This window comes from Lipophrys pholis (assembly GCF_963383615.2).
Source record: "Lipophrys pholis genome assembly, chromosome: 14".
NCBI classification, from domain to species: Eukaryota; Metazoa; Chordata; class Actinopteri; order Blenniiformes; family Blenniidae; genus Lipophrys; species Lipophrys pholis.
Genome location: NC_137633.1, coordinates 12,300,660 through 12,326,054, shown reverse-complemented (window position 1 = coordinate 12,326,054; position 25,395 = coordinate 12,300,660). Strand labels below are relative to the sequence as shown.

Sequence of the window (25,395 nt, the reverse complement as noted above, 5' to 3'; positions counted from 1 at the left end):
CACCAAGTTAATTTAGAAATGAAACTGAAGACTACAGAGATTAAAGGCGTCTGAGAAATAACATTTAATTAAATAGAACTACAACTTGAGTTTGCATCTGTACCACCTTCATTTCTGGTGAGGTCGCCATCGCGCCACGTCGTCCGTGTCACTCGTGAGCCGCAGGAGACGCTGGAATGTATTCCTTCACCTTTAAAGTTCTTATATACTCCAGGTGCAATCGCATTGCAATTGCAATATTGAGTTGTTTTAGTAGGAATGCTTTTTTTTTTTTTTTTTAGAAAACTAACTCTCTCTTAAAAAGTGGCACCACAGTGTTCAACTCAAGACTTTTAACAGATGTCGTCCTGATGTCACGCCGCGGCCCCCTCCTCCTCTTCCTCTTCTGGCAGGCTGCCAGGACAGGGCTCCATGGTAACAGCGACGCCCATGCCGCTGCGTCCTATGGGCATGTCGGTGACAAACGTCCATTCGTTTTTATCGGGACAGTAGCACTCAACGTTGGACAGGAAGCCATGCTGGTTAAAACCTCCTAATTGGACACACAAACAGTGTGGTTAATGAAGCTGTGAGACAAATTATGGAACTGTTCAACAGTCGTATCAATGAATAATTAAATTCAATTATTCTGTCTTTAGACAATTTATTTTTCAGTTCATAAATGGATGAGCAAATAGATTTTTTTTTTTTTTTTTTGGTTTTAAAGAGGAAAATTCTAGATTTGGTTTTGCACCCAAATTAATTCATTGATGTGTTTTGTCCTTCCTTCCCGATGTGGCATTTAATTTGTCTGCTGCAGATCTGTTTACTCGTAGCATTTGAACCATACTTTACTCTGTTTAATTAAACAACACAGAGTCAATGAGCAAGTTTAAAAAAGCTGAGAGCTGCTCACACTTTCGCAAAAGAGCATCAGTTAATTAACTTCCTGCTCGTCACAACGATCAAATCCATTCACAGAACGGCGAGTGTCATAATATTTACATGAGATCTTGAAAGCCGTTCGATTCTAGATACATAATCAGGCGCGTGTCGTCAACCCAGACAAAACTGCCTTTTTCACTTAGCCTCTTCTGATTGGACTTCATGCCAAGCACTACAGAGAGCCGACGGCGATCCGAGTAACGGCGATCGGCGACTGACCGAAGACGAAGATGCGTCCCTGGTAGACGGTGACGCCGTGAGCGCTGCGGCAGAACTGCATCTGCGCCCGGGGCTCCCACACGTTCCTGACTGTGTTGTAACGCTCCACCGAGGACAGCTGGCTCCGCCCATCATAGCCCCCAATAGCGTACAGGTGAGAGTTGACGCACACCAATCCTGGGAAGAAAAGCTCAACTTTAATAATAACAATCCATTTCTTTTCAAGTTTTCAGTCCCATTTCAAATACAACTTGACTCAATAGCTGATTATCTATTATGTGATAAGGGAAGGCAGCTTATTCCCCGAGGTTTGCTTGGTTAAAATCCTTGAGGGCACTTGAGCAAGGAAAAAAAAAAAAAAAAGAATCACACAAATTTCCCTATTCAAAATCTCAGATGCATAATCTCATTTCCACATCATGCACTGTATTGAATACTGCAACCAAACAACAGAAATATTAATACCAGGCCTTATTGAAAGAGCACCTTTCACATAACATTCAGCTCAAACACTTTAGGAGAAATAAATATCTCCTCATATATTGGACGACATACAAACTGGCAAAAGGTAACAATAATAGGTGTACAGCAGGGCAGTCAAAATGTTCACTAATTCTAGGACTCCTGACAGCGATCTCAATATGTTGTACTACGATCAAATACATTCTGTACAATGAAATGTAATGTGGAATTTGCCATCTAATGTATATTCATATTGCCTACTGTAGTGACCCCAGAAGCACATGGCCACTCTCTGATAGATCATCATAAATTTCAACAATATCATTAGAATACCCTCCCATCCAGGAGTGGTGTCCTTCCAAAAGTGAAGGCAACCAGAGAAAAGACCTGGAGCAGAATTTGAGGCCAAAATGACCAAAAGACCCAAAGTGATTTCTTTTCCTTTTGTTGTGTTTTGTTTTTTTCCATCATCCATATTCATGAAGGCCATTGTTGTTCACAACTAACTGGACATTATGTTTCCTCTTGAAGATTGAGAGGGATACTGCAGATGGCCTGGCCTTTGGCAGCTCGTTGCTCCATTGAGGAACAACAAAAGAGACGTTTCCAGGCAGAGACTCGAGGCCCTGCTTGTCAGACGGCTTTCATTGACGGAGCCGAGCGAGCAGGTGGGTGTGCAGACTCCGACAAAGAAGTTCCAAATGACGTGTTTTAGGAATTCAGTGGTTTTGTAAGAAACTAAAAATGGGATCATAAAAACACAGGCTGTTGTTTTACAGGTTACCATTGACTGATAAGAAGCGATGAAGAATCAGCTGCTCAGGGCAGATTTTACTGTGTTATGACAGTATGAACCAGCGTTTCCCCCCCAAAATCCTTATGCTCAGATATTATGCCTTATGCTGGACACAGGTAGGAGAACATAAAAGATGTAATGTATAATAAAATATCCTTTAAAATGATAGTTTAAGTTGCGTCTCTCGCCTCGTTATTCAGTTATTTCTTGATCTGATAAATGATCAGATCATTATTACTTTTACATTTTTTTTCACCATTCAATTGTCTGATAGGCATATGTAAGGCACATGCATATCTCTAAATTGACCCCTTTTCCAACTCATTTATGCGTTAAATATATTTTATATCTTGAAGAGTTTTGTGGATTGCAGATGACATCACTGTACATGTGTGAAACGTACAAATTGCTGCTATTGGGCCATTTCCTGCTGCCTCTGGACTGAAACTGCTCAACAAAATGTTGTTGTATATATGTGCAACGACAAACAACATGTTATTGCACATTTTATACAGTGTTATTGGCTTTCAAAAATGTTAATCAAATGTTGAACATGGCCAGTCTTCTTGGAAAAGAACCGGAGGAATCAATTAGTTGGATGAAATTGTCGACAAAAAGGCCCCGAGAAACAAACTCACCCAGTCCGCTGCGTATGGCACTCATGGGTGTCAGCTGGTGCCAAGTGTTTGTGTCGGGCTGGTACTTCTCAGCGGTGTTCCAACGATTCTGTCCGTCATATCCCCCAACTACGTACAGAGCCCCCCCGCAGGCGACGACGCCGGCCCCCAGACGAGCCACCGACATCGGACAAACAAAGGACCAGCGATTCGACTCCGGATCCCACCTGCAAACCACACGGCAGTCGTTCAGCGCACGCACTGCGCTTAGAGGAGCAACAATCTGTTGACGGTCCTTAATGACATTACATATTAATCAATTAGAATAATCACATTAATGCATCAGTGCTGGGACACGTTTAAAACGGTTCAGAGCAGCCGCACTGCCGCAACCCTCTCAATCTACACAAGCCAGTCAACTTTAAGTGGATTAGGTTAAGCTGGCAACCATGTTTGGCAACTATTGACGAGGTTTATTGGAAGCCAAACATGTTGTAACACCGGCGAGATCGCACAGGGACGAGGAAGTTCACGTGTAGTCCAGCGGGCGCTCATGGTGCTCGTGTTGTCTTTGGACTGAGCGGAGCTGAAAGGTCTGTGGTTGGAACGGATTTTCGGAGCTCGAGGCAGGAAGAAAAGACTGAGCCGCATTCAGGTCCAAGAAGATGAACCGCGGACTGGCACCTCCACGGTTCACAAATTTACATGTTAAATTTAGATAAATTGTGGTTTTCCATTCCACATTTGATCACAATATCATTATAATTGTTTGTTTGATATGAGTCAGCTATTTTTACATTCATAACAAATAAACTAAGAAGTTTCAAGCATTTTTTTTTTTTTTAAATCTAAATTGTGATAATTATAGCTTCTCGTTAAAAAAAATGGCAAAACCATCTGTTTTTTATTTCTGAAAGCCTTGAAAATATTCAGTTCATGCATAATAAATGTAAAATACATGAAAGTGTCACTGTACAAATTAAATTATGGGATGAATAAATCTTTCCATTATATTCCATTTTTTTGAGATGCACCTGCACATATTTAAGAATAGAAGCAGATCAGCGCATTTACTGAGATTTATACAAAGTGTCTGTGGAAAAAAAAGAAGAAAAAAAGACGTGTACAAAGTGAGATGGGTGGGATTCAACCACCAGGACTGGCCTGGAAGGAGACCCGTCAGGAGCAAACACCAGCACAAAACCATTCCAAGAAAAAGTGAGTGACCCATGATGAGGCAGGTTGTACTGCATGTTTTCCCACTGGTTAATCATTGCGAGGATGTCGACTGACTCGGTGGCTCTGGGTGTATTCCAGCTGTAAACTGCTGATAGGAGGGGGTGGCTGATATTACATCACCTGCCCTCCATTGTTGGCAATGTGCCCTTCACAGAACGGATAAATTAAAGTCTTCTTGCCGACAATGACCGTGCACTCTCAGCACAGAGAAAGAAAAAATAAATAAATACATTTGCATCTGCAACGAGTCTCGTATCGGTAACAAAATAATAAAGTATAATCTCAGTTCAGCAGGGAGGTACGACTCCCTGCTGGGTCTCTTGCGAGTTGCGTGGATTCATTTGGGAAACCGAGTAAGGAGAAAAGCCTTTTCTGCCAACTGCTATTACAATAAATGCTCTAATCTTTGATGCGTTTCACACTGAATTTTCATTTCAATAGTTTTATCAGCTTTCATTATATTTAGCAGCTCCTCAGGAGACGACTTTCAAGAGGCATCTGATGAATTGTAATAAATCTCTTGTGACTAGCATCTTTTAGAAATCTATACCTTTTAATATAAAACAGGGATTAAGGTTACATTTGAAGTGGAGTTCTTAAGAAATGGAATGGGAAGATATTAATATCAACACACTGTCATATTGATACTCGAGATTTTTTGTTAATAACTGATTGAGAATGACTCCCAACAGCACTTTAACTCCTCCTGTACAGCATTCCCAACCAGATTGACATTCCTAAGAAGTTTGCCCCGACATGTTTAAAAAGAGAGCATGTTGTCGTATAATTACGCCAAATACCAGAAAGATTTCTTGCTCTTTACGTCTAATGGCAGCTATTCATTTCATCTCTCTCATGCCATTATTCATACTCGCACTGAAATAACTGCACTTCATCTAACAGTTTGCGTTCAGGGGAGAAATTAAAATAAATAAATAAATAAATAAAATCACTCCTCATTACCTTCATCGCAGTAAATAAAATGCCATGAAAATCAAATTACTGCTTGAGTGCCTAGTTAAGTAAATAAATACATACACACACACACACACAGCTAACGCTTCAGAATGTCTCACCTTTCCACTGTGTTGTGATGAACCGAGCCCTGGGAGCCTCCGACAGCGTAGATGCAGCCGTCCACCACGCCCACCCCGACCCGGTTCCTGGGGATGGTCAGGGAGGCGCGCTGGCTCCACTGGTTGGTCATGGGGTTATAGCAGCACAGGGCATTGGACTCTGTGTTGTTTGGGAGCGACAGGTTTCTGCCTCCAACCTGGATCCATTAAAAAAAATTAAAAATGAATAAATGAAATTCACTTATATGGCATTTTTCACTCCTTCAAGAAGCCTCAATATGCTTCACTCACTGTGCCAACGACGAGGGATCAAACACTTCCTACCACCTGAGCCACGGTGGTGTAGTGGTTTATTCAGAGGTGTTGTACACTCTCCAAAATCACCATTTATAATAATACTCACCTCCTCATATGCATTCGTGCTGCATCATACCACAACATGTGAAACGTAATTATCTTATCAAGAACTGTGATATTGATTAAATTTGTAATAAATACAAACACCTGATAGATTATTTTAATGTCTTTGTGTTATGAGATTTATTGGCAATAACCGTGCTCTTTTTCTTGCCCCTAATTTACACTGGCTGTGACTGAGTGGGCGGGCATACGGCGCAGTAGGGCTTAATCTGATTGGCCAGAGACGTTTACATATAGAACATCAATGCACAGTGCATGGGAACAAAAGCTTTCACAGTTTAGTCAATCTTTGCCATTCATCTATCTATATACGGTGTGTGTGTGTATATATATACATATATATATATATATATATATATATCTCTCACATGTCGACTTCGTGACAACCACGCATTTGTGATCTATTGTACAACCCTAGATTTTGCTAAAGGTGAATGGAGCAGAAATATTTTGAATCCAGGCTTGGGACATTTTTTTGTGGAATTTTTTGCATGCTCTGTGTCGGATAAATCACTAGCAGATGGATGGATGGATTACTGAGTTGCTTCTGTCGACCCTTCAAATCTACCAGGATTCTCATATGCAGGATGAAAAGTGACAATGACGTTATCAATGAATGCTTGCAGGCGAGTAACTCCCAATTTCACAATTTGTCTTGCAGTACATAACTCTTGGACCTTATTCCACTGGGTCAGTTCTTTAAGCAACACTCACATTAAAACTGCAGTGATGCCACTTACGGTGTAGAACAGTCCAAACAGTGCACAGGCTCCCAGACCACTGCATGGTGTCCCCATATCGGCCAGTTTCAGCCAAATGTTCTTCCTGGGATCATAAGCCTCCATCGTGGCCAGAGAATGCTGCTTGTATCTGGACAGAAAACAAGAAACACACAATGAAGAAACTATGTTTGCTTATGGAGACTTTATTTACAAAGTAAACTGCATCTTGCCAGGAACAGCAAGACAAAGCCAATTAAATCGCATGCATGCATGTTTGTCACAAAGTAAATCTTTAAGAATGAATATTCAGTCATTATCTCCATGCCAATGACATACATCCTGAACATCTGTTCATATCCGTGTTTCTACAACAACATGATCCAATAGAAAGGTCCATGAAGTACAGCAATAGTATCATTAAATCTACCAAGAAAGCTTGAAATGAAAATCTAAGCTAAAAAAAACTAACTTGCTCCTTGATGTAAGGTTGCTAAATTTTAGCAGTAAAATGTGTGAACCCAGCGAGGGCTACGTCATGTCCGTGTCCTCTAAAGAACTGTGAATTAAATGGCTTTTAAGCTTCTCACCGATGAATTAGGAGGCTACAGAAGAGGAAGAGTCAAGACTTGAGCGCAGAGAACAGCTCAGCAGCGTAAAGAAGACAGAGTGTGTCACCTGCTCGCCGCCACTGGGTGGCAAACTGACTCACATTCTGAATTGATGGGGTGCAACTGAGGTAATAAAGTAGAGTCAGGGCTCATTACCAGGACAGGAGGAGAGACTTATCTTGTAGTTAGTTTGGAACAATCAATATCATAAAAAGCGCACAAACTGTAGGGAGAATTTTAAATATTGCCTTCAGGGAGATCTAACAAATTATCAAACACTTGTATAAAAAAAAAAAAAAAAAGCATTAATCAGCCACTTTAGAAGCACCTGCAGGTGTTCTTAATGAAGTATTGCCCAGGAGCCCGGCAATAAAGTTAACTTTAAAAAAGGGGAATAATGATCACATTTGCTTGAGATCATCTGAGAGGTTTTGATTTTAATATCTCCACGTAGAGGGACTTTTCCCGTATTTTGGTTATGACATCGACAAACAGCAGAGAGGCAGTGTCTTCAAAACAATTTCCGATGATATGAGATTGTCCAACTAAACACCACCGCAGACTACCTCAAACATACACATGCTGATGCATTCAACATGTCTGATAATCTCAAACAAAATTACAAATTACAATACCTTCGTGAAAGTCATAAAGGGTTTCAAACTGTTTTTGTGTTTCATATGGCTATGTGTTTATAAGCAACAATTTGCACACAGTGAAAGAGGTTTCTTTGTATCCTCCAAAGCATTTCAAAATAATGGTGTAAACAATATATAAATATATACATAATTACCCGCCGGCCACATAGATGAGCTGGGTTCCTCGATTAGGCGCAGGAGATAGCTTTCTTATTGTCATGTCCTGGAAGATTTTAGACAGGAAATCCTTACAGGAATTTGCCTGAAGTTCAAATAAGACACACAGACACAGACACAGTTAATTAAATAAGCGAAAGGTTATTAGAAGAACAGATCATTTTTACACAGATTGTTCTGATGTCTACATAATACTCACATCCATGTTCTGACAGAAATCATCTGCATATTAAGGCCTAAAACGGAGAGGCTGTGATTTACCTTGCTCAGGATGGGGCAGGACTGGAGCTGGTTCTTCAAGAATTTTGCCGGCAGTGCATAGATATGAACCGCATGGAGGAGGGCATGCAGATATTGAGATCTGCTTTCCATATCCGAGCGAACCCAGTCTGTACAAGCCTTATACACCTAAAGGAAGATGATTGTACAGTAGCATATCAATACCTGGTCTCTATTGGCAATAATAAAAACATTCTCATGTGAATAAAGCAGATGGACGCATGGATATATCAAATATCAAATCAATTAAATATCTGGATTAAAGTGTTTTTGTCATTCTTTCAGGGTGTGATCATTCATATTGTTGTTCAGACCAAATTTTGTTCAGACCAAATTTATTAAAATACATATTTCTGTGACTTTTATGTTTTCTGTGACTGCAACTGTGAATGTAATGGTCGCAATATTGGTCACACTTCCTAACACCCAGAACAGGAAGCCCCATTGTAAATCAAAATTGTGAGATGCCAAAGAACATTGGAACCGAAAGGTCTGTTGTATGAAAGTCAGGTTTTAATTAATTTCAATCAAATGCTACACACCTCTGACTCACAAAGCACTTTGAGACTTTCTTGACTGATGAGGTCCAGCAACTGGCAATGACTGAGGCTGAAGAACTCGTCTTCTTTGGTCACCTGGAAGATACGAACCGATTAGCCGACACATGACGGGCTATCCCTTCAAGGTGATGTCTTATCCTTGTTTATGGGTGAGCATGTATTTTTTTTAGTGATCAAAATTACAGAGGGGAATAGCCGCTTTCTATTTCTTTAAAAAAATAAAGTAAGACAGAATATAGGGCGCAAGAGCCAAGTCTGCCATGATCCTTAGAATCGTTAAAACCACAGATCTTAACAATGCCAAACACTGCAGCAGCAGTTTTCCTTGCTGCTACAAAAGCAGTATATAATGCGACAAACTCAGATTAAAAAAAACAAAAAAAAAAAAAAACAGACTTCTGTAAATATATGAAAAGACAGAAAAACTGCAGTGTTGGGTGACTCACTGCGAAGTACATGCAATCTAGACAGGATAAAGTGTGTCGTAACAGTACTGATGGGCCCTCATCCTTGGGGGTGTGACCTCTTTAATATGTGACTGGCACTGCAGCAGTAGAGGCACCAAGGTTGAGGTCTCCTGTTTTGGCACTTTGCATTCACTTTCTGTTCTCCATCAGAGTAAAGAGCCTGCAACTTTATTAACTCAAACAATATGGGCCTAACAGCTCACACATAGCAAAATGTGGGCAAATGTGATAGCTTATGGACTTATTGGGTACACAGAGATCATGTCTGCAGATATGCTGTGCCAAATGCATGTTTGACTTCAGAAAAATCTGATCTGTCTGGCAGAATGCAGAAACTCCTGGGAAGAGTTTATGTTGACAGATTACTGTACAACGCACAATGTGATTTAGTACTTCTAAAAAGGATTGCATTGTTTATTACTGAGACTTTTTTACGGCGTCTGAGAAGGTGGGGCAAACTGGCCCAGCCTTCGGCAGAGATGCGGATGTCATTGTGGTGAAAGGAATTTCTTTAGGCCCCGTTTACACGACAACGCTTCACGTGACTCCTAATCTGTGAAAAAAAAAAGGGTGCGTTTACACTGCAGCAGCAGACACACTGACAACAATGTAGTTAGTCTGCCCGGCCACGGGAGGGCGCTGTTGCTTGTTTTAGCCATGAAACCACAAACGTGTGCAGAGAACAAAACGCTGTAAGCGTGAAAAAAAAAAAATCAAGAGACCCTGGCATTGGTATGGACTGAAGACGAATCGGATGCCATCAGGGGTGAGTCTCAACTATAAAACTACTGATATGGACGATAAAACTAGAATACGGACCGCGAGTCATACCACTACGGGTCGGCCATGTTTGTTTACAGGCGCATGAACAGAAATAACTAAAAACTTTGCGGGTACAGTGGGTCTGCACACCGGTGCCGTGTAAACAGACCCCCCCCCCCCCCCCAAAAGTGAAGAAAGTTTTGCGGATACACTCGTATTTGTTGTCGCGTAAACGGGGCCTTCGCTGGCTCGCCATGGGTTTTGTTTGCAGATTTTATTTAAAGAGTGCCAAATTCCGATTTATTTTCCAGATTTGTTTCCTTCAGCCGCTCACTGGAAACTTTCGTTCACAGCTGATGTCCTTGTGTAAACAATCTAAAGCACAAAAAACTGTAAATTCAAATACTCCCGTTTGTGCGTGACGTCACTCATAGTGTTGATTTAACTCTTTGCATGAATGGTTTTTGGGAAATCTGGCCCTTATTTTGCACAATAACATATTTTATGACTATTATATCTTCATTACACTTATAAATTCAGTTCTATGAATGTGTTTCAATGCAGTAACTCATTTTTATTTATTTATTTATTTTTTATTTAAGTTCAGAATATTAAAAGAAAAACAAAAATGATGCCGAGAAGCTGCACTTCCATAACTCCTAGATTTTTTTAGGTTGCTGCTCCCCTCCAAGCACGCACATTTGACCGACAAAACCAATGACCGACAAGTCTACACTTACAAAATCAAATATTTCATTCTCCGGTGTGGAAAGCTCTTTAATGAGTCATTAACATTTCAGCCGTCAGCCACAGAGCCACACTTATCACCAGGTCTGAGCCAAGATGCTTCATGCTTTCATAGAAGTTGTTAGAAGACATGCACAGGATTGCATCTGTGTGAAAATGCATCATTGACACAATTCGGACCTGATTATTAAGGAATGAACGATCCACGTTTCCATGCAGCGCAGGAAAAAGTTGTTTACATTTTCATTTTAGGTGCCACGCAGCCACATGGGTGCCCCAAAGTGTTCTTTTCAGCCGTGATTATAAACACGGCTTTAAAATGACGGTGTCCATGTGTTTTCCTGCACAGACGATCAAACTTCAACATTTTAAGTGATTTTTTTTTTTTTTTTTGGGGGGGGTTGAGGATAATAATCACAATCTGGCCTGACATGAGTTGATTGTAAATACCTACACCTGCCCACTTTACCTCACTGAAGTGTGTATTGATGTACTCTCGACTTTGCTGGTGCAGTTCAGTGCAGCCGATCTCCTCAGCGAAGCGTGCGATGCCGATGACGTTCGATGGCTCCAGATGCTTCGTGAGGAAATCACAGCAAGCCCTGGCCACGTCCTCCATCTGATACCTTGTGCAATATAAGGGAACAATTTTGTCAAATTTCCATTACTTCCTGTATACGTCCCATAAACTTATCACTTCAATTGTACAGTTTCAATCTGTTAATGTTTTACTGCCATTTACAGTAGGTATGCTTACCTCATAGCAGCCAGAAGAACATGCAAGACACACTTTTCTCCCACTGTGATGTGTGACGTGTACGCAAAGTCAATAAGCTTTCCCAACACCTGGGGGCAGATATCAGGAAGGTTGACCTCCGAGGCGCTACTCTCTTTAAAGCTACTGGTGAACATGGCTCTGAAGTAAGGGCTACACGAGGCCAGGACCACCTTGTGCACCTGAGAAAATGGGAAAAAAAATAAATATATATATATATACATATAATTACAGAGTCTTTATAATTATGGAAAAAACCACTCTGGGGCCTAAGGATTGGCCAAATATAACCAGTAAAAGATATTCGGATCATTTAAAACGCAGTCTTAGTAAAGTGTAGAGCAGTACATGGTGGGGTAGCTGTGGCTCAGGTGGGAGAGCGGGTCTTCTTACAATTACAAGGTGAGCGGTTTTATCTCCATCACTGCCTGTCAGAGTGTCCTTCGGCAATACACTGAAACCTTAGCAGCATTTTGGTGTACGAGTGTGGCATTAAACATGTGTTTGAATGTGACTGAACTGATAAATGATCGCTGTGTAATTGATGTTCATTTGGCATAATGATCATTTCTGGGATTAGGTGGTGAAATAATTAGCTCAATGATACACGTATTTACCAAAAGGAAGCTGCACTGAACATTAGAAAAAAAGGGCTGGAATAAAACTGGGGTGAGCCTCCACAACAAGGCAAGTTCAACACGAGTCGTTCACTTTTTATTTCCTGATGACTGACAGTCCTGAATTAACCTGCGCTATGGACCTGGTTACACCAGTTTGTTTAACTTAGTAGTGACATGTTCTTATTTGACAGACTAAGCCTTCTAAGATTTGGAGCATTAAAAGCATTAGAACTGTCACAAATCTTGTTGTGAATGTGACCGTTGATGAAATCCCACACGGATCAATAAATCTACCTAATTCATACCATCATCACCTCCAGGCAAAAGGACTGAAACAACTGAGCAACATCTTGTTTAACTGCTCATCAAAAGGGTTGAACACATTACAACGCATGCAGAAGTCAACTGCTCGTGCAGTAAAGCATTGTTGAGTTTAATAAAAGTTTGATGTATAAAATGCATTATTATTATTTATCATTGACTTACAACAGCTTTTTTCCCAGAAGGACTATTTAACAACACTTTTCTTAAATGAAAATCACAGTTATGGACTTGCAGGTCGATGCATGCAAGTCGACTTGTTTAACATGAACCGACTATTGTTCATACATGTACCCGAAACCCAATGAGAGGCTCGCAGTCCGACCATCCCATCTCTTGGTTCACTCACAGTTTAATAATGGTGAAGCTGGCATTCTGAGGAAACACCTTGTCACCGTGACTCCTACCGATTCAAGTCTTACTCACGTGAATCGTCCGTGATTTGAGGTACTTGAGTGGTTTGAAGTATCGTCAGTCAGGGCCAGCAGCTGTGCATATTTTTTTGCACCTGCACTCATTTTACCACATGAACATGCACATCTGTTTTATGTTGATCTCAGCTAGGCTTAAGGTGCTGCTGAATCCTCCCTTGTCCAGCTTTGGGAAATACTTAAGATTCTTTTTGTTTCCTACAATTAACCTAAAGGTACGTTTGGGTTTCAGTAACTATGAAAATGTCAAACTATTTAACCCATGCATGCACAGAGAGAACAGGCAAATGCCCAACACAAACCAGGTTTGTCGTTTCCAAAGAAAACATCAAGTATAAGGCGATCCCTTACCTTGAAGTCCACTGTCCTTTCCTTGTATGTGACATGTAGCACCAGGTCACACAGCATCTCCTGATGTCTGAACTCATCCATGACCTTCATGGACCTGGATGCATGGTTCCCCACAGTGTAGTCCAGAAATCCAGACCCATGCATGGACGGAACCACGATCGCAGTGAAACCTTGGTCGCGTGTGGTACGTTTCTTCCTCATGGAGCATTGCATTCTGCAGAAAGTATAGTGGGGTCACTCCAGATTTAGCTTTTGGGGGATGTTGCGTGCGCAGTCATAGAGTCCTTATAGTCTTTTCAAAGAGTTTTTATCCCATTGGGGTTAGATTCTTAGCAAACACAATCCTTTCAGTTCAGACAGGCACCACTCGGTAGATGTCCTTGGCACCTTCATTTTGATGATTTTAAAGCAAATATCCGTTCAGTAAGAAGAGGTTTCCCAAACAATGAGGGACACAAACAGCACACAAGTACCATCCACTTGTGGTCATATCCACTGCCAGCAGGCGGAGCAAGAAGTTTAGAGAAAAAGCCAGTTGCTGCAACTAATAAATTCCCGTCATGTGTTTCCCTGCACCAATACTGTAGACTGACTGTACACCACAGGACACTCCCTCATCCATATTTTCCCGGCTGCAACATGACGGACGACATTCGTGCCAGTATCGGAGTGTTCCCATAGCACAAGTCAAGTCACGATCATTAAATCCTTGTGGGTCCAGATTTTATGGCTTTCATTGTTTGTAGGGTAATCCATTCTGAAGTTTCAGGGAGTCCTCAGGCATTTAGAGCTCCGCAGGAGAAAGGGAAGTGGCCGGTACGAGCTGGAAGCCGTTGTTTGGTCGATTCCTTGAACCTCTTTGTTGTGATGCTTATCCTGTGAGAGACAGAAGAACAGAGAACGTTAGGAAAGCTGAGAGACTTTTGAGTGAGTCGAAGGGAATTAAAAATCTCATGAGACGGAGCTGTGTTTTCTAGTGTGTGGGTGTGTGTAAGTGTCACACATTTCAAGTTTCACTTCCCTGCAGCTGAAGCAGGACTGATTGATACCACAGCTTTCACCAAAGGAAGTCTTGACTAAAGCTTTGTTTTGGACTTATTCATTGAAGCAAAAACTTTCAGGAAGCGTTTATGTCTCACAACCTGCCTTATTAACCTACCCTTCTTTTGTCAAGCATGTAAACACGGGGTCAAATACTTTTGCAACACTTAAACAACGTGTGTGCTGTAAACAATCAATTGTTTTGCTTATTAGATAATCTACAAGAGTAGTGGTGGCCTATGTGTCAGGGAAGCAAGCTTCTAACTGGAAATTGGTCGGTACGAATCCCACTGCCAACACTGTGGGTCCCCAGACAAGTCCCCCAGCCCCCAGCGGGTCAAGCTCCAGCATGAAACGTGTGTTAAATCAAACATGCAGATCACATGATCTGCTGTGGCGAACTCAGAAAGGAGCAGCTGAACCATATTCAGTCCCGATATCAAATAATGTGCAGATGAACTTGACGTTTAGTGGAAATGAAAGAAAAAAAAAAAAAAAGGATTAAAGGAACATTGTGTTGCAAAGGGGGCAAACATTTAAAAATGTAAATAATTACCCCAGGAAATGCAAAATTAATAAAGTAAACCAACACAATTCTAAAAAACAGCAGACGTCAGACGTGCTAAAACTCTGAAATGTTTGCCTTTTGTTTATTGAACGTGGTCATTGATTAATTGATTACAGGGGAAAGCTTGTGAACCAATTATCAGCCAATCACTGCAGCTTTATCAGGGCCAGAAGCAGCTGTTTGTTCCCTTGTTAAACTTGATAATGTGCCCATTTCAAACTCTTTCCCCCCCTTTTAATGCACTTCAAACGGCTCAGTCGAACAGCAGGCTGTTAACAGCCAGTGAGTGACTCACAGAGGAGTGACTGAGACTCTGCAGACGGCTGATAAACATACACGGAACACACATTAACACTATTTAAAGGGTACGAAAGCATGAATGAACCAGAAGTGGTCCCCGACTGACCACTTCAGACCAAGTCTCTGACTCAAGGGCAGTTCTCTTTTTCTACGTCCGGACTGGGAGCAGCATCAGTTCTTAAAGTCAAAGCAGCAGGTTCATCTCATCAGACGACTCCTCTGCACATTTAAAAGGCATTTGCCTATTTATTATGATTTTGAGTGTGTCACGTTTCAGAGCAGTGAAGTTAAAGTCGAGTACCACAACAATAATATATCAGAACAAATGCGCTTCTGCTTTTATTGTCTTTAATTCCTCCCTTAAAGCATTTAGAAGAAGAAAGTAAAAAATGAGTGAAGGGTTTTGATTCATTATGATTCCACTCGGGTACCCAAAGGAGACATACTGTAAGCAATGTATGTCCGTTTAAAATAATTACATAGGTTTAAATGGTGCACCTGTGTCTACTAAAAATAAATAAAAAAAAGCTGTAATTAAGAGTCTCGTTAGATTCTTGTCGATTAAAGCGCCCTCGAGTACAAGTAAAAATCCCAGCGGTTATCATGGAGGAATAGTGATGCCTGACGAGGCAGATTTAAAGTAGCTATCCATAAATTTGAGCTTCAAATTAAATAGTTTAAGAAATAAGTTGTCAGATTAGATCCGTTTCATGGGAAGACGCAGGCAACATCGCCTTTGGGAAATATTAGTTTCAGGAAGACGTGTTGGTTTGCACATGTGGCGCTCTGAATCTTTTCTGTACCGACGCCACAAAGCCTTGAGTGATGTTATTAAAAAAAAAAAAAAAACAGGGTGATTATATTTAATTATTCGACAAGACTGGGCAATTTAGTTTTTGTCTCTGGAGCAATAATCCTACATTTCCCACTTGGCAACACTGCTTCTGATAAAAAAAAAAAAGAAGAAAAAAAAAAAGACCTACTCAGATATTGGGTTCTGTATACATTACTAATTCAAGTCACCATTTTAATGGTTACTACTTTATCATTAATCTCCAGTGGTTTCCTGCAGGAGGAGCATTTTATTTCTGTACTAACTCCATCATCCTGTCATCTCCAGTATTATTAGTAATTTATAAGAAACATTAGTACATCGTAAATAATATTAGTTTACTGTAGGTAATATTAGTATTTCACTGGCTCCACGGGACGTGTGATGCATTAACTTATCTTAATACATCATCTGACTGTTGGTCGTTTCCCCACAGTTCATGCTTATTATCATTGTGATGATTTCACGATCCAGTTTTTTTTTTTTTTAAAAACCACCAACATCTAGATTTTGCAGTATGTTCTGACAATCGTTAACTTTAGCAAAACCTAGTGAGTGAATAGATCATTGGAATGACCCACACAGTGCTGACAGCTTGACGACTATAACACAGGAACACTACACTAATACAAGGATATGCATACTATTATATAGAGAAGACTGTTACATGCGATTGGAGTTAATTTCTCAAGTGACTTATTTACAGTAAAGTAGCTTAACTACTTTTAAAACATCTTGTAACTGCAATCAATTGTTAATTTGTAGTAACGTATAAGACAACCCGTCTGTTCCTGCTTTTAAGATGTAAATACAGCACTTTTCATTAGACACTTGGGAATACTCAAGATATCGGCTTCACAAACAGTACTCACTCGCAAGAGTAGAGTATAGCCCTTCTAATTGACATGATATTTACGTTAAAAGGTGGCTTCTTTGTAGTAAGCAGTGAATATAGACCGAGTGCTTGTCCAGCAATCATAAAACCTCTGCATTCCACAGAATGTCACTCTCTGCCGCAGCTCGCAGCAGAACAAATCAGCTCTTGAGCAGGAGAGCAAGAAAGGGCTTCTTATCCTGCCCATTAGCCACAGTGCATTTATCTGTGTAAGAGCCACTAAAATCAATATCCCTTTATGCTGCAGATGAATTTCAAGCATGTAAGCGACAAACCATGCAGACACTTTCTAAATTCTTCATTGAAGAGCACAGTTTGGTTGCTTTCCGTAGCACCAATATGGAAAATTGAGTTATTGCCCCATTTCTGGGTGTTTTCATGAGCAAAGTGAGTGGTGGTTCAGAGTGAAGCGGTGCAGCTTTGCAGCGTTGCACAATCAAATCCGCCCCGAGCCGCCTCACATCTCACCCTAAGAGTCATATGACCAGACTCAGGCAGAGAGGGTGGGAATACTGCTGGACTAAAGAGAGATTTAGGGGAACATTATGCTCAGTAAAAGAGGGAAATCAATGTTGGAAACAAAAAGACAAATGGTTATAATTAGCAAAAGACAGAGAAAAGGGACTATGAGTCAAAATGAAGTAGAGCCACGTGGTTTACTATAAAGAGCCATTGTGCTTGGATCTATCGGCATGTCCTTCATTACTGCAGGCTTTAAAGGGGGTTAACGGCGGAATTACTGTGTAAACAGTGTGCAAAGCATGGTCACTCATAAAGCATTGGTTCAGTCTACCATAGCAGTGCACTGGATGCATACAGTATTTGACTTGGAAAGGCCTGGCTGAGTATAGGGACTAAAAACAGCTGGTTGTCAGCCAGTCCAATGTATATGAATAATGACTGTTATGAGTAAATATGGAAACTACTTGGGACAAAACAGCAGGAGACTGTAAATTCACACACGGGATGTATGAGACCGATTAAGAAGAAAATTCCAGTTTAGTTAAATAACAATGGCACAACTGTTGTAACATTGATTTTGGCACCATGGCTGTTTGTTTTTTATAAATCACAGGATCTGATTAATGCAGAACTCATAAGATGAAGCAAGTGAGGCAAAGAGAAGTAATGTTAACCATTGACAAACTGTTGCTGTCGGAAAGTCGCACACAGGAACGAGTATCTGTCTGCAGACTCAGCTTTGCCCTGTGACGTAGGACCAACTGCTGGACTTTGTATGCGTGACGATCTTCTCACTTAACCTTTCATAATATCTTGCCTAAAACTGCTGAGCTGCAATGATCGCATGATTGTGCAACAGCCCCGACAGATGCTTTTCTGCCATGTCATCTTACATATCATATTACTGACTTGGGTTGCTGACAAAAGTGTTTCTGCTTTCAAAAGGCTCCATTAGAGAGACAATTTGTCTTCAAGGCTCACGCCACAGTCTAATCAGCTTCCTGAAAGACACTCACAGGTCTGAAATACCATCTGATCCTCTTACTTTAAGCCTGAGCATCAGCTGAAGAGACCCTCAAACTCATGCTACATGTCCTAAAACAACAGTAATTCATGGAACAACCATTGCTCAATAGAGTCTCCTGGTGAAAACATCAGGATATCAGAAATACTAAATACAGATGATGTCAGTTTGTCAAAGAAAACACCTCTTTATCTGCAAGAGAGTGGGCACACACACACTTTTTGGAACACAATGAACTGACCCCTGTCTGCTGATTACGACAAAACTCGCACAGTGATGCAATGTTGCTCTTTATAGGACACAGCATGCATTTTGTGCAAAGCTGGACTTTTTCCAAGTCCCCAATTTGTTTTTCTTTGACTTACTGACATGTCTTGTGCTTTACCCGCTCACCTTCTATACCGTTTTATTCAGGTCAGGGTCGCATGGCGCTGGCGCTAAACCCAGCTGGCCTTCAAACATCAGTCACACCTGTAGGCAGTTGAGAGAGACCAGTTGACTTCAGTGATTCCCACTCCACACAGAAAAGCTCCAGACGCGACTCCAACTGGGAAGAACCTGTGAAGCCAGAGCTTCAACCACCACACCACTCTCATTGTTATCAAGGCCAATCAAATTATCAGTATCCATGTTGCTATATTTAAAACAGCCCATATATTATGTAAACTGCAAAATATACTAGAGGAATGAAATAGTGAGCTTCTGTTGATCTAAACTTATTAGGTGTGTAGTCTTAAGAATGGATGACTGAACGTTGGCTTGTTTCACCAGCTGAGTCAAACTACTTGAGACCAATCAGTTAGAGAATTGATTAAACCTAATTTCATCCCCACTTAATTTGCTGTTATTCTGAATTTAAAAAACACCAGGTATTTGATAGTTGCAGATTTTCCAAGGACATTTCTTAGATTTTACAGTCTTGTAAAATGAGAAATTTGGCTCGTTGCCGTCCACTGAAGGTTGGTTGAAGTTAAAGAGTTTTCAATTATTTGCATGATTAGAAAATTGCAGATAAAAGTTTGTAAAAACACAAAACAAAAAACAAAAAAACCACCCGTTTTTGAATTTAAAAAAAAAATTCACAGGTGATTTTAAAGCGTGAACGTCCTTTCATCCAGCTATTATTCATACTATACGCGTTTATTGGAGAACGAAAGGTGTTTTTATGAGAATAAAGTCAAATTCCACACATGGAGAGAGCGTCACATGTGAAGTTACTGATAATGTCGATCGGTGGACTGACTCATCTAGAAGAAACACTTGATTAAGCTTTCGTGAGTCGGTTTCGGAACAATGACAGGCTTGAAAAAAAGGAGCACACGGTTGATCTCCGTGCAGTGAATGACGGATTAAGCAAGGAAATGACCATGAAAAGTTTTAATTCCCCTTTAAAAGAGTTCACGCACGCAGGGAAACGGACGCGTCACTGGCGTAGATTGGCAAACAACAGCTCAACTTGAACGGTCGTGTCTGTGAATATTCCAGATTAAAAATAAACACGCAGTGTCACGAGTGTTTTCACGAGAACCGTCAGTGAGTTCCACGGTGATTTTTGTCCAAAGGGCGCGTCCATTCACTCTATGATATTGACTTTTTGGACTCGTCCAGTTGCAGATTCACTCACCTGAAACCGACAGCTGTCCCAACACGTGAACAACCGTGTGTGATCCCACCACCGCGAAACCGGGACCTTCCCCCCGGAGTCTTTTTACGCACGGCTTATCCGGGGGAAAAAAAAAAAGAAAAGCGCAGCACGTCCTCGGGTCAGTCGGGAGTTTCTTTCCACCCCGGGGGAGGGAAACCCAAAAATCAGCAGTCATCCACGTCAAAAGGGGCGATTTACGACGAGCCTGTGAACTGCTCCTGCTGCTCCGCGTCGCTGCGTGCAGGCGTCCAGCGACGCTGGAGGAGGAGAGAGCAGTTTCTGCACCAACATGACTGTGCAACTTTTTTCAAGCCACCGCGCGCGGCCAGTACGCGTGCACTTAATAAGTCAGAAGCGGCATTCCTCAAACTGAAACTGAACCTCCACCGGCTCAGGGGCAGCTTCTGGAATTACATAAGAGTCACACAGCGCGAGGTGTTTCCCGGGAGAGAGACCCGGGGATCGTTTCCTCGTTGATCCCGCTGCAGCGCTTTTGTTTGTTTTTCCTGCGCTCCCAGCAGAAGATCCAGACTTGGGAGGAAATTCTCAACAGTTGCTGTCCTGTAGAGTTTGTTTGATGAATCAATGGAGAAGAAGAGCCAGATGCAGGATCTGCCCTTTTCAGTTCCGTATTCTGCCCCGATGAATCATCCTGGCCGGCGTGTGTTTTTTGTCAATCAGCAACGATTTAAGTCCAACAAAAACACGAAGCGTTTAGAGGATTGCACGGCTTTAAAAACAACTTATCTCACAGAAGATGACGTGAGATTATTAAGGGCTTCCACTTTATTTATCTTTTTAAAACGTGATCATCTTCACTTAACTCAATACTTCCGAAAATATAGACCTCAACAATTAAGGACCGAAAACCCACAATCCATTTTAAAAAGACAGAAAAGTTTTACTTGTACATATATTTTGACATTGGCGTTGTAATAACTGAGGAATAAGTTGGGTGTACCTCAATCAGAGTGATTACATATTTGCATCTCTTTATTGACTTGATAAATATCATTGTTACGGACACTGGTGTTGTTCTGAATCATTGTTGTTCAGCTCCATTCGTCCTGTTGCCTTTGTTTACAGTTATGACTTGTGATCATTCACGTTTCTATACAACTTAATTAACCTTTTAGTTTGTATCATAACTCTGTTGAAAGTTGTTTTGCTGGGTGGACCGGATGGAAAATCAGAGCCTTCGTGAACATGATCCAACAGTATGTTGTGTAAGTGACTGTACTTGTTTGATTTGTGCTCTGGGGCCATTATAAAACGAGATGTTTAATCCATATGTGCTCTATTTACACATCTCACAAAAGTAATTGGTATCTCAGTGTGTAGTGGTTAGCATTCTTACCTCACATCGAAAAGATCCTGGTTCAAATCCAGTCTGGGAGACTATTTTGTGTGGCGTTTGCACGTTCACGCTCCAAAAAACAACAACAGTGTGCTTTAAATTGGTCTTAAATGTGAATGCGTGTGAAATTTCTGCTTCTCTGAGTCTTGTGATTGACTGGTAATCTACCCAGATTGTCCTCTGACTTTGGAAATTATAAAATGGGGTTGGAGTCAGCGCCTTGAATAGAGCAGGACTATAGAAGATGGATGGGCCATGCTGGACAGACTGGACCCTGTTGGGATTTAAAGTTTGCCTTTTCCCGCGAGAGTCTGCTCAATCTTTTGCACTCCTGTTTTCACAGCTTCTAAAAACATCACCAAACTATGAACACGTCATTATGACTGTCTGACACAATAAAGACTGTCGAGGCCCACAGACGACAAAAATCCCAGTCTGAGCCAGTTGAATAAAGACTTTTTCTTATTTTATCATTTTAAGAAGTATTAGTTTAAAACGCCACTTATTTCCACACTTATCATAATTTATCTTCAAAAAATAAACACCTTTTGCTGGTAAAAGCTAAATAATTGTATCAATCCACTCGCCTTCATCCAGAACCAAGGGTCAGTTTGAATCACACCGTGCCCTCAAACAGTTTGGTTTTTCTAAACAATCTTTCTAGTAAATACACCTGCTCTAGTGTTTAATACATACAATTATAGCTGCATTCATAATAGTTTTAAACCTTCTCTTTTTACAATTTGTTTTGAAATAAGCAAGAACTTTTCCCGGTCTGTTTTCGACCTGAAGAAAATCAGATCCACGCTGTTCCGCATGATGAAAGAGCTTTCTTTCAGTTTCATCACTCTTCAAGGAGAATGGGGCATTGTTTGACTGAGGTGTGAGGGAACCAACACCTCTGCACCTCTGGCTGCATCTGAAAGAAAACAGCCCAGCTGAGTATTAAAAGGAAAAAGAAAAAAAAAACCTGCACAGCTGCCATGGGCTCTGCTGCTGAGCCACAGAAATGTTCGTAACTCATAAAAATCCCAGAAGAAAAGTTGGAATTTCTGAGAAATGTGTTTTATTGCAGCTAGAAATTTTGTTTACTTTTTTTTTTTTTTTTTTTTTTTTTTTTTAGATACACAAAAAGTAATGTGACATAAATGGCTTAGTGAGACGACCTTAAGATAAACGTGTAGTCTTCACTCTTCAGCTTCACGGTCTGTTGCATCAGTTCATGCGGTCTTCTCACTGTTGACTGATCTGATTAAGTGAGCCAGTTAATTTGTCAGTCTCACACTCAATATTCACTTTGACAGCTCCGGCCGTTTAAAGAGATTATTACAGGGAAAAGGAAGCAAGAAGGTTGTTTTCTTTGTTTGTTTGTTTTTTACCCTTTCATGTTTGTTTTTTTTGTTTTTTTTTGTCATCTCAGAGATTCATCGACTCGTCCTACTCCTTCCTCACCTGAGACCCTTTTTCTTCTTTGTCTTGGGCCACCTTTTCAGACTCAGACGTTTTCATTCTGCCCACATCAAACACTGCCAGGCCTTGGATCGCTTGGTGATATCTTACCAATTAATTCCTGGTGCAACGCTGGAGGTGACAAGCCACTCCCTTGGCAGATGGCCACTCTGGACATGCTAGACATGATTTGAAGAAAGTAAACACAGTGATCAGGCTGAATTTACGGGCGACCAGTGACTTGCAAAAACCTGAACCCGCCTACAAGAGACAAACATCTCTGGAAGAGCTTTGCAGATTTTGTTTTGAAAACTATGCAGACTTGTTCAGCAACATTGAATGAGTTGGTGTTTTTTTTTTTTTAATCTCTGATAAAGGAAGAAGAGAATAAATTGCATGAATATTCACTCTTTTTTAAAAAAAACCCACACAAATCAAGCTCCTCTTTGATCAGGTGTGAAATTAAAGTCCAAATCTGCAGATTACATTCTGCGTTATATGTTCAAGGAATAAACTTTGGTTTGTCTATGCAGGTGTGCAAATGTCGTCTCCAGCATGTTTCGGGATTTCGTTCAAAATATTCCAAGTCCAAAGGCAGTTACAGATGAGCGCGTGTTAACATGGCCACATATTTCAGACTGTGTCAACCAAAGTGACATTCAAGATGATATTATCTATGCACAACGCACCACACCCAGGAGCAAAGGCTCTCCGCAGCCAATTCTTTGTAATCACACACATGAAAATAATCCATTGTGAGGAGAATGATCATAGTAATCATAGTGACCAACAGGAAATTATGAGTGAGGCTGATGTTTGGCAGTATAACTCTTTTTATTGTGATGCTCTTTGGCGTAAATGTGTTGCTAGATATTCTATCTTCTTCACTCAGTGTTTAATTCCTAAAGTTGTTTTAGTAGTTTTCCTGCGTTTCTCAAGAATTTAGTCTATTTACTGATCTGTGTTTCAGTTTGCTGTTACAGACAATAATGCTCTTTATCAAGCTGAGATGCTCCCAGTCCAATTATGCTTCAAAGGTCTTGAGTTATGGAGAGGAGACATAACTCCGCGGTACAATGTTTTTGGTTTCTATAAACTCATTGTGTGGAGTGATGACTCATTTTGTGACACATAATATGCAATTAAGGGTGTGGTAAGTAGGTTTTTACAGTGGTGCATGTGTGCGTCTTGTGAACTTGCCCCAAGTTCAGAAACACATTTGCTCTGATCACGACGCAGATAGACAAATGATTGCTTTATGGGGTTTGTTAAGGGGAACTTTATACAGGAAATACAATATTTGAGTTATGCCATTATATTGTCATCGGCTAAAAAACATCATAATTAACGTTTTTTCAAATTTTTCCTTTTGATTATTTTTTTATGCTTAACAAAACGTTGCTTTCGATAAGACCTGTGAAATTGCACCAAAACACAGAGGAATGCAATTGTGAAGCTTGATGAATTCATTTTAAAGCGAAAACCTGCTACAAAACTCATGAAGGCTAAAAGAAACAGTGACTTTAAAGGAGGAACCTCTGCATGCACATAAATACCAGCGATGCCAGTCATGCTGCTCCCCTGTGCTTTGTTTTTTTTATAGCCTTGGTTAAAACTAAAATTTGCATGTTGCCCTGCCGGAACACAATGTTGGAGTGGTTAGCCCTCTCTCGTGAGAATCTACCCAGTTTGAGTCCAGGTTGGGTTGACGGGACCTGTGTGTACGATTTTCTACAGGTTTCTTTCCACATACACGCAAATGAGTTGGTGACCCGAAACGTGAGTCTGTGACTCTCTGTTGCGTCTCTGTGATTGATGCCTCCAGAGGGAGACTCCTGCCTCAGTGAAGAAGATGAAAGATGAAGGGATATTGCATAACTCTGCCATTAGCGTTTGTTTTTACAATCAGCCAACATAAACAGTCATATTAGTTGTTATCGCACTCTTGCGTGACTCAAAATGACAGGTGATAAAACACAGATAAAGAGTTAGAAATTCAATTTGAGCTATAAATGATGAGTGTTTATGTTTTAGCGTCACAGACTTCTTCTTTTCCTCCATTTGTATTTGCTACCAACATATTAGAGCCTTCTACAGTCAGTTCTATATGTTGTTTTGTGAATTGTTGTTTTTTTTACTTCAACTTTTTTACATAGCTTTAAAGTATATACATTGTTTAAATATTTCTATTCACTTGATATGTTCTGCATCTTCACCACCTGTGTTTGTTTGTACCTGTTACCCTGAAGCTCAGAACTTTTTTTTTTTTAAATGGCTACAAGGAAGTAATAAAGCAAAGTACAACTGCATAATGACACAGCACAAAGCTGGCCTAGTTTTTTTTATTTCTCTGAGAAAGATCCCTTGTCTTGTTTTCTTCTTTAACAAGGCCTCTCCTCTCCTCTCCTCTCCTCTCCTCTCCTCTCCTCTCCTCTCCCCTCCCCTCCCCTCCTCTCCCCTCCTCTCCCCTCCTCTCCTCTCCTCTCCTCTCCTCTCCTCTCCTCTCCTCTCCTCTCCTCTCCTCTCCCCTCCCCTCCCCTCCCCTCCCCTCCCCTCCTCTCCTCTCCTCTCCTCTCCTCTCCTCTCCTCTCCTCTCCTCTCCTCTCCTCTC

At 40.9% G+C, this 25,395-nt stretch overlaps 1 protein-coding gene across 3 annotated transcripts; it reads right to left on the bottom strand.

Annotated features, from left to right (window-relative positions):
* Nucleotides 1-231: 231 nt before the first annotated feature.
* keap1a (kelch-like ECH-associated protein 1a) lies at nt 232-20,622 on the bottom strand. 3 transcript variants are annotated; one of them, XM_080480570.1, is made up of 13 exons: nt 19,958-20,622; nt 18,727-18,804; nt 13,212-14,087; nt 11,471-11,670; nt 11,183-11,339; nt 8,720-8,812; nt 8,160-8,306; nt 7,877-7,983; nt 6,494-6,623; nt 5,334-5,530; nt 3,040-3,245; nt 1,144-1,320; nt 232-532 (listed from the first exon to the last, which is right to left on the bottom strand). In XM_080480570.1, the coding sequence occupies exons 3-13, from the start codon at nt 13,422-13,424 to the stop codon at nt 354-356; spliced, it is 1,806 nt and encodes a 601-aa protein (XP_080336696.1). In that variant the 5' UTR covers nt 13,425-14,087; nt 18,727-18,804; nt 19,958-20,622; the 3' UTR covers nt 232-353. The 3 variants fall into 3 exon arrangements, with proteins under 3 accessions (XP_080336696.1, XP_080336695.1, XP_080336694.1); XM_080480569.1 differs by having other exon boundaries at nt 18,727-18,905; nt 19,958-20,562; XM_080480568.1 differs by lacking the exon at nt 18,727-18,804.
* Between the last annotated feature and the right edge of the window lie 4,773 nt (nt 20,623-25,395).

Excerpts from the sequence above, each read along its gene's own strand:
- keap1a (XM_080480570.1), bottom strand. The coding sequence starts at position 13,424 with ATGCAATGCTCCATGAGGAAGAAACGTACCACACGCGACCAAGGTTTC. Across the intron at positions 11,671-13,211 it reads AAAGGACAGTGGACTTCAAG|GTGCACAAGGTGGTCCTGGC; the intron begins GTAAGGGATCGC and ends CCATTTTCTCAG. Across the intron at positions 3,246-5,333 it reads CATCACAACACAGTGGAAAG|GTGGGATCCGGAGTCGAATC; the intron begins GTGAGACATTCT and ends TGTGGTTTGCAG.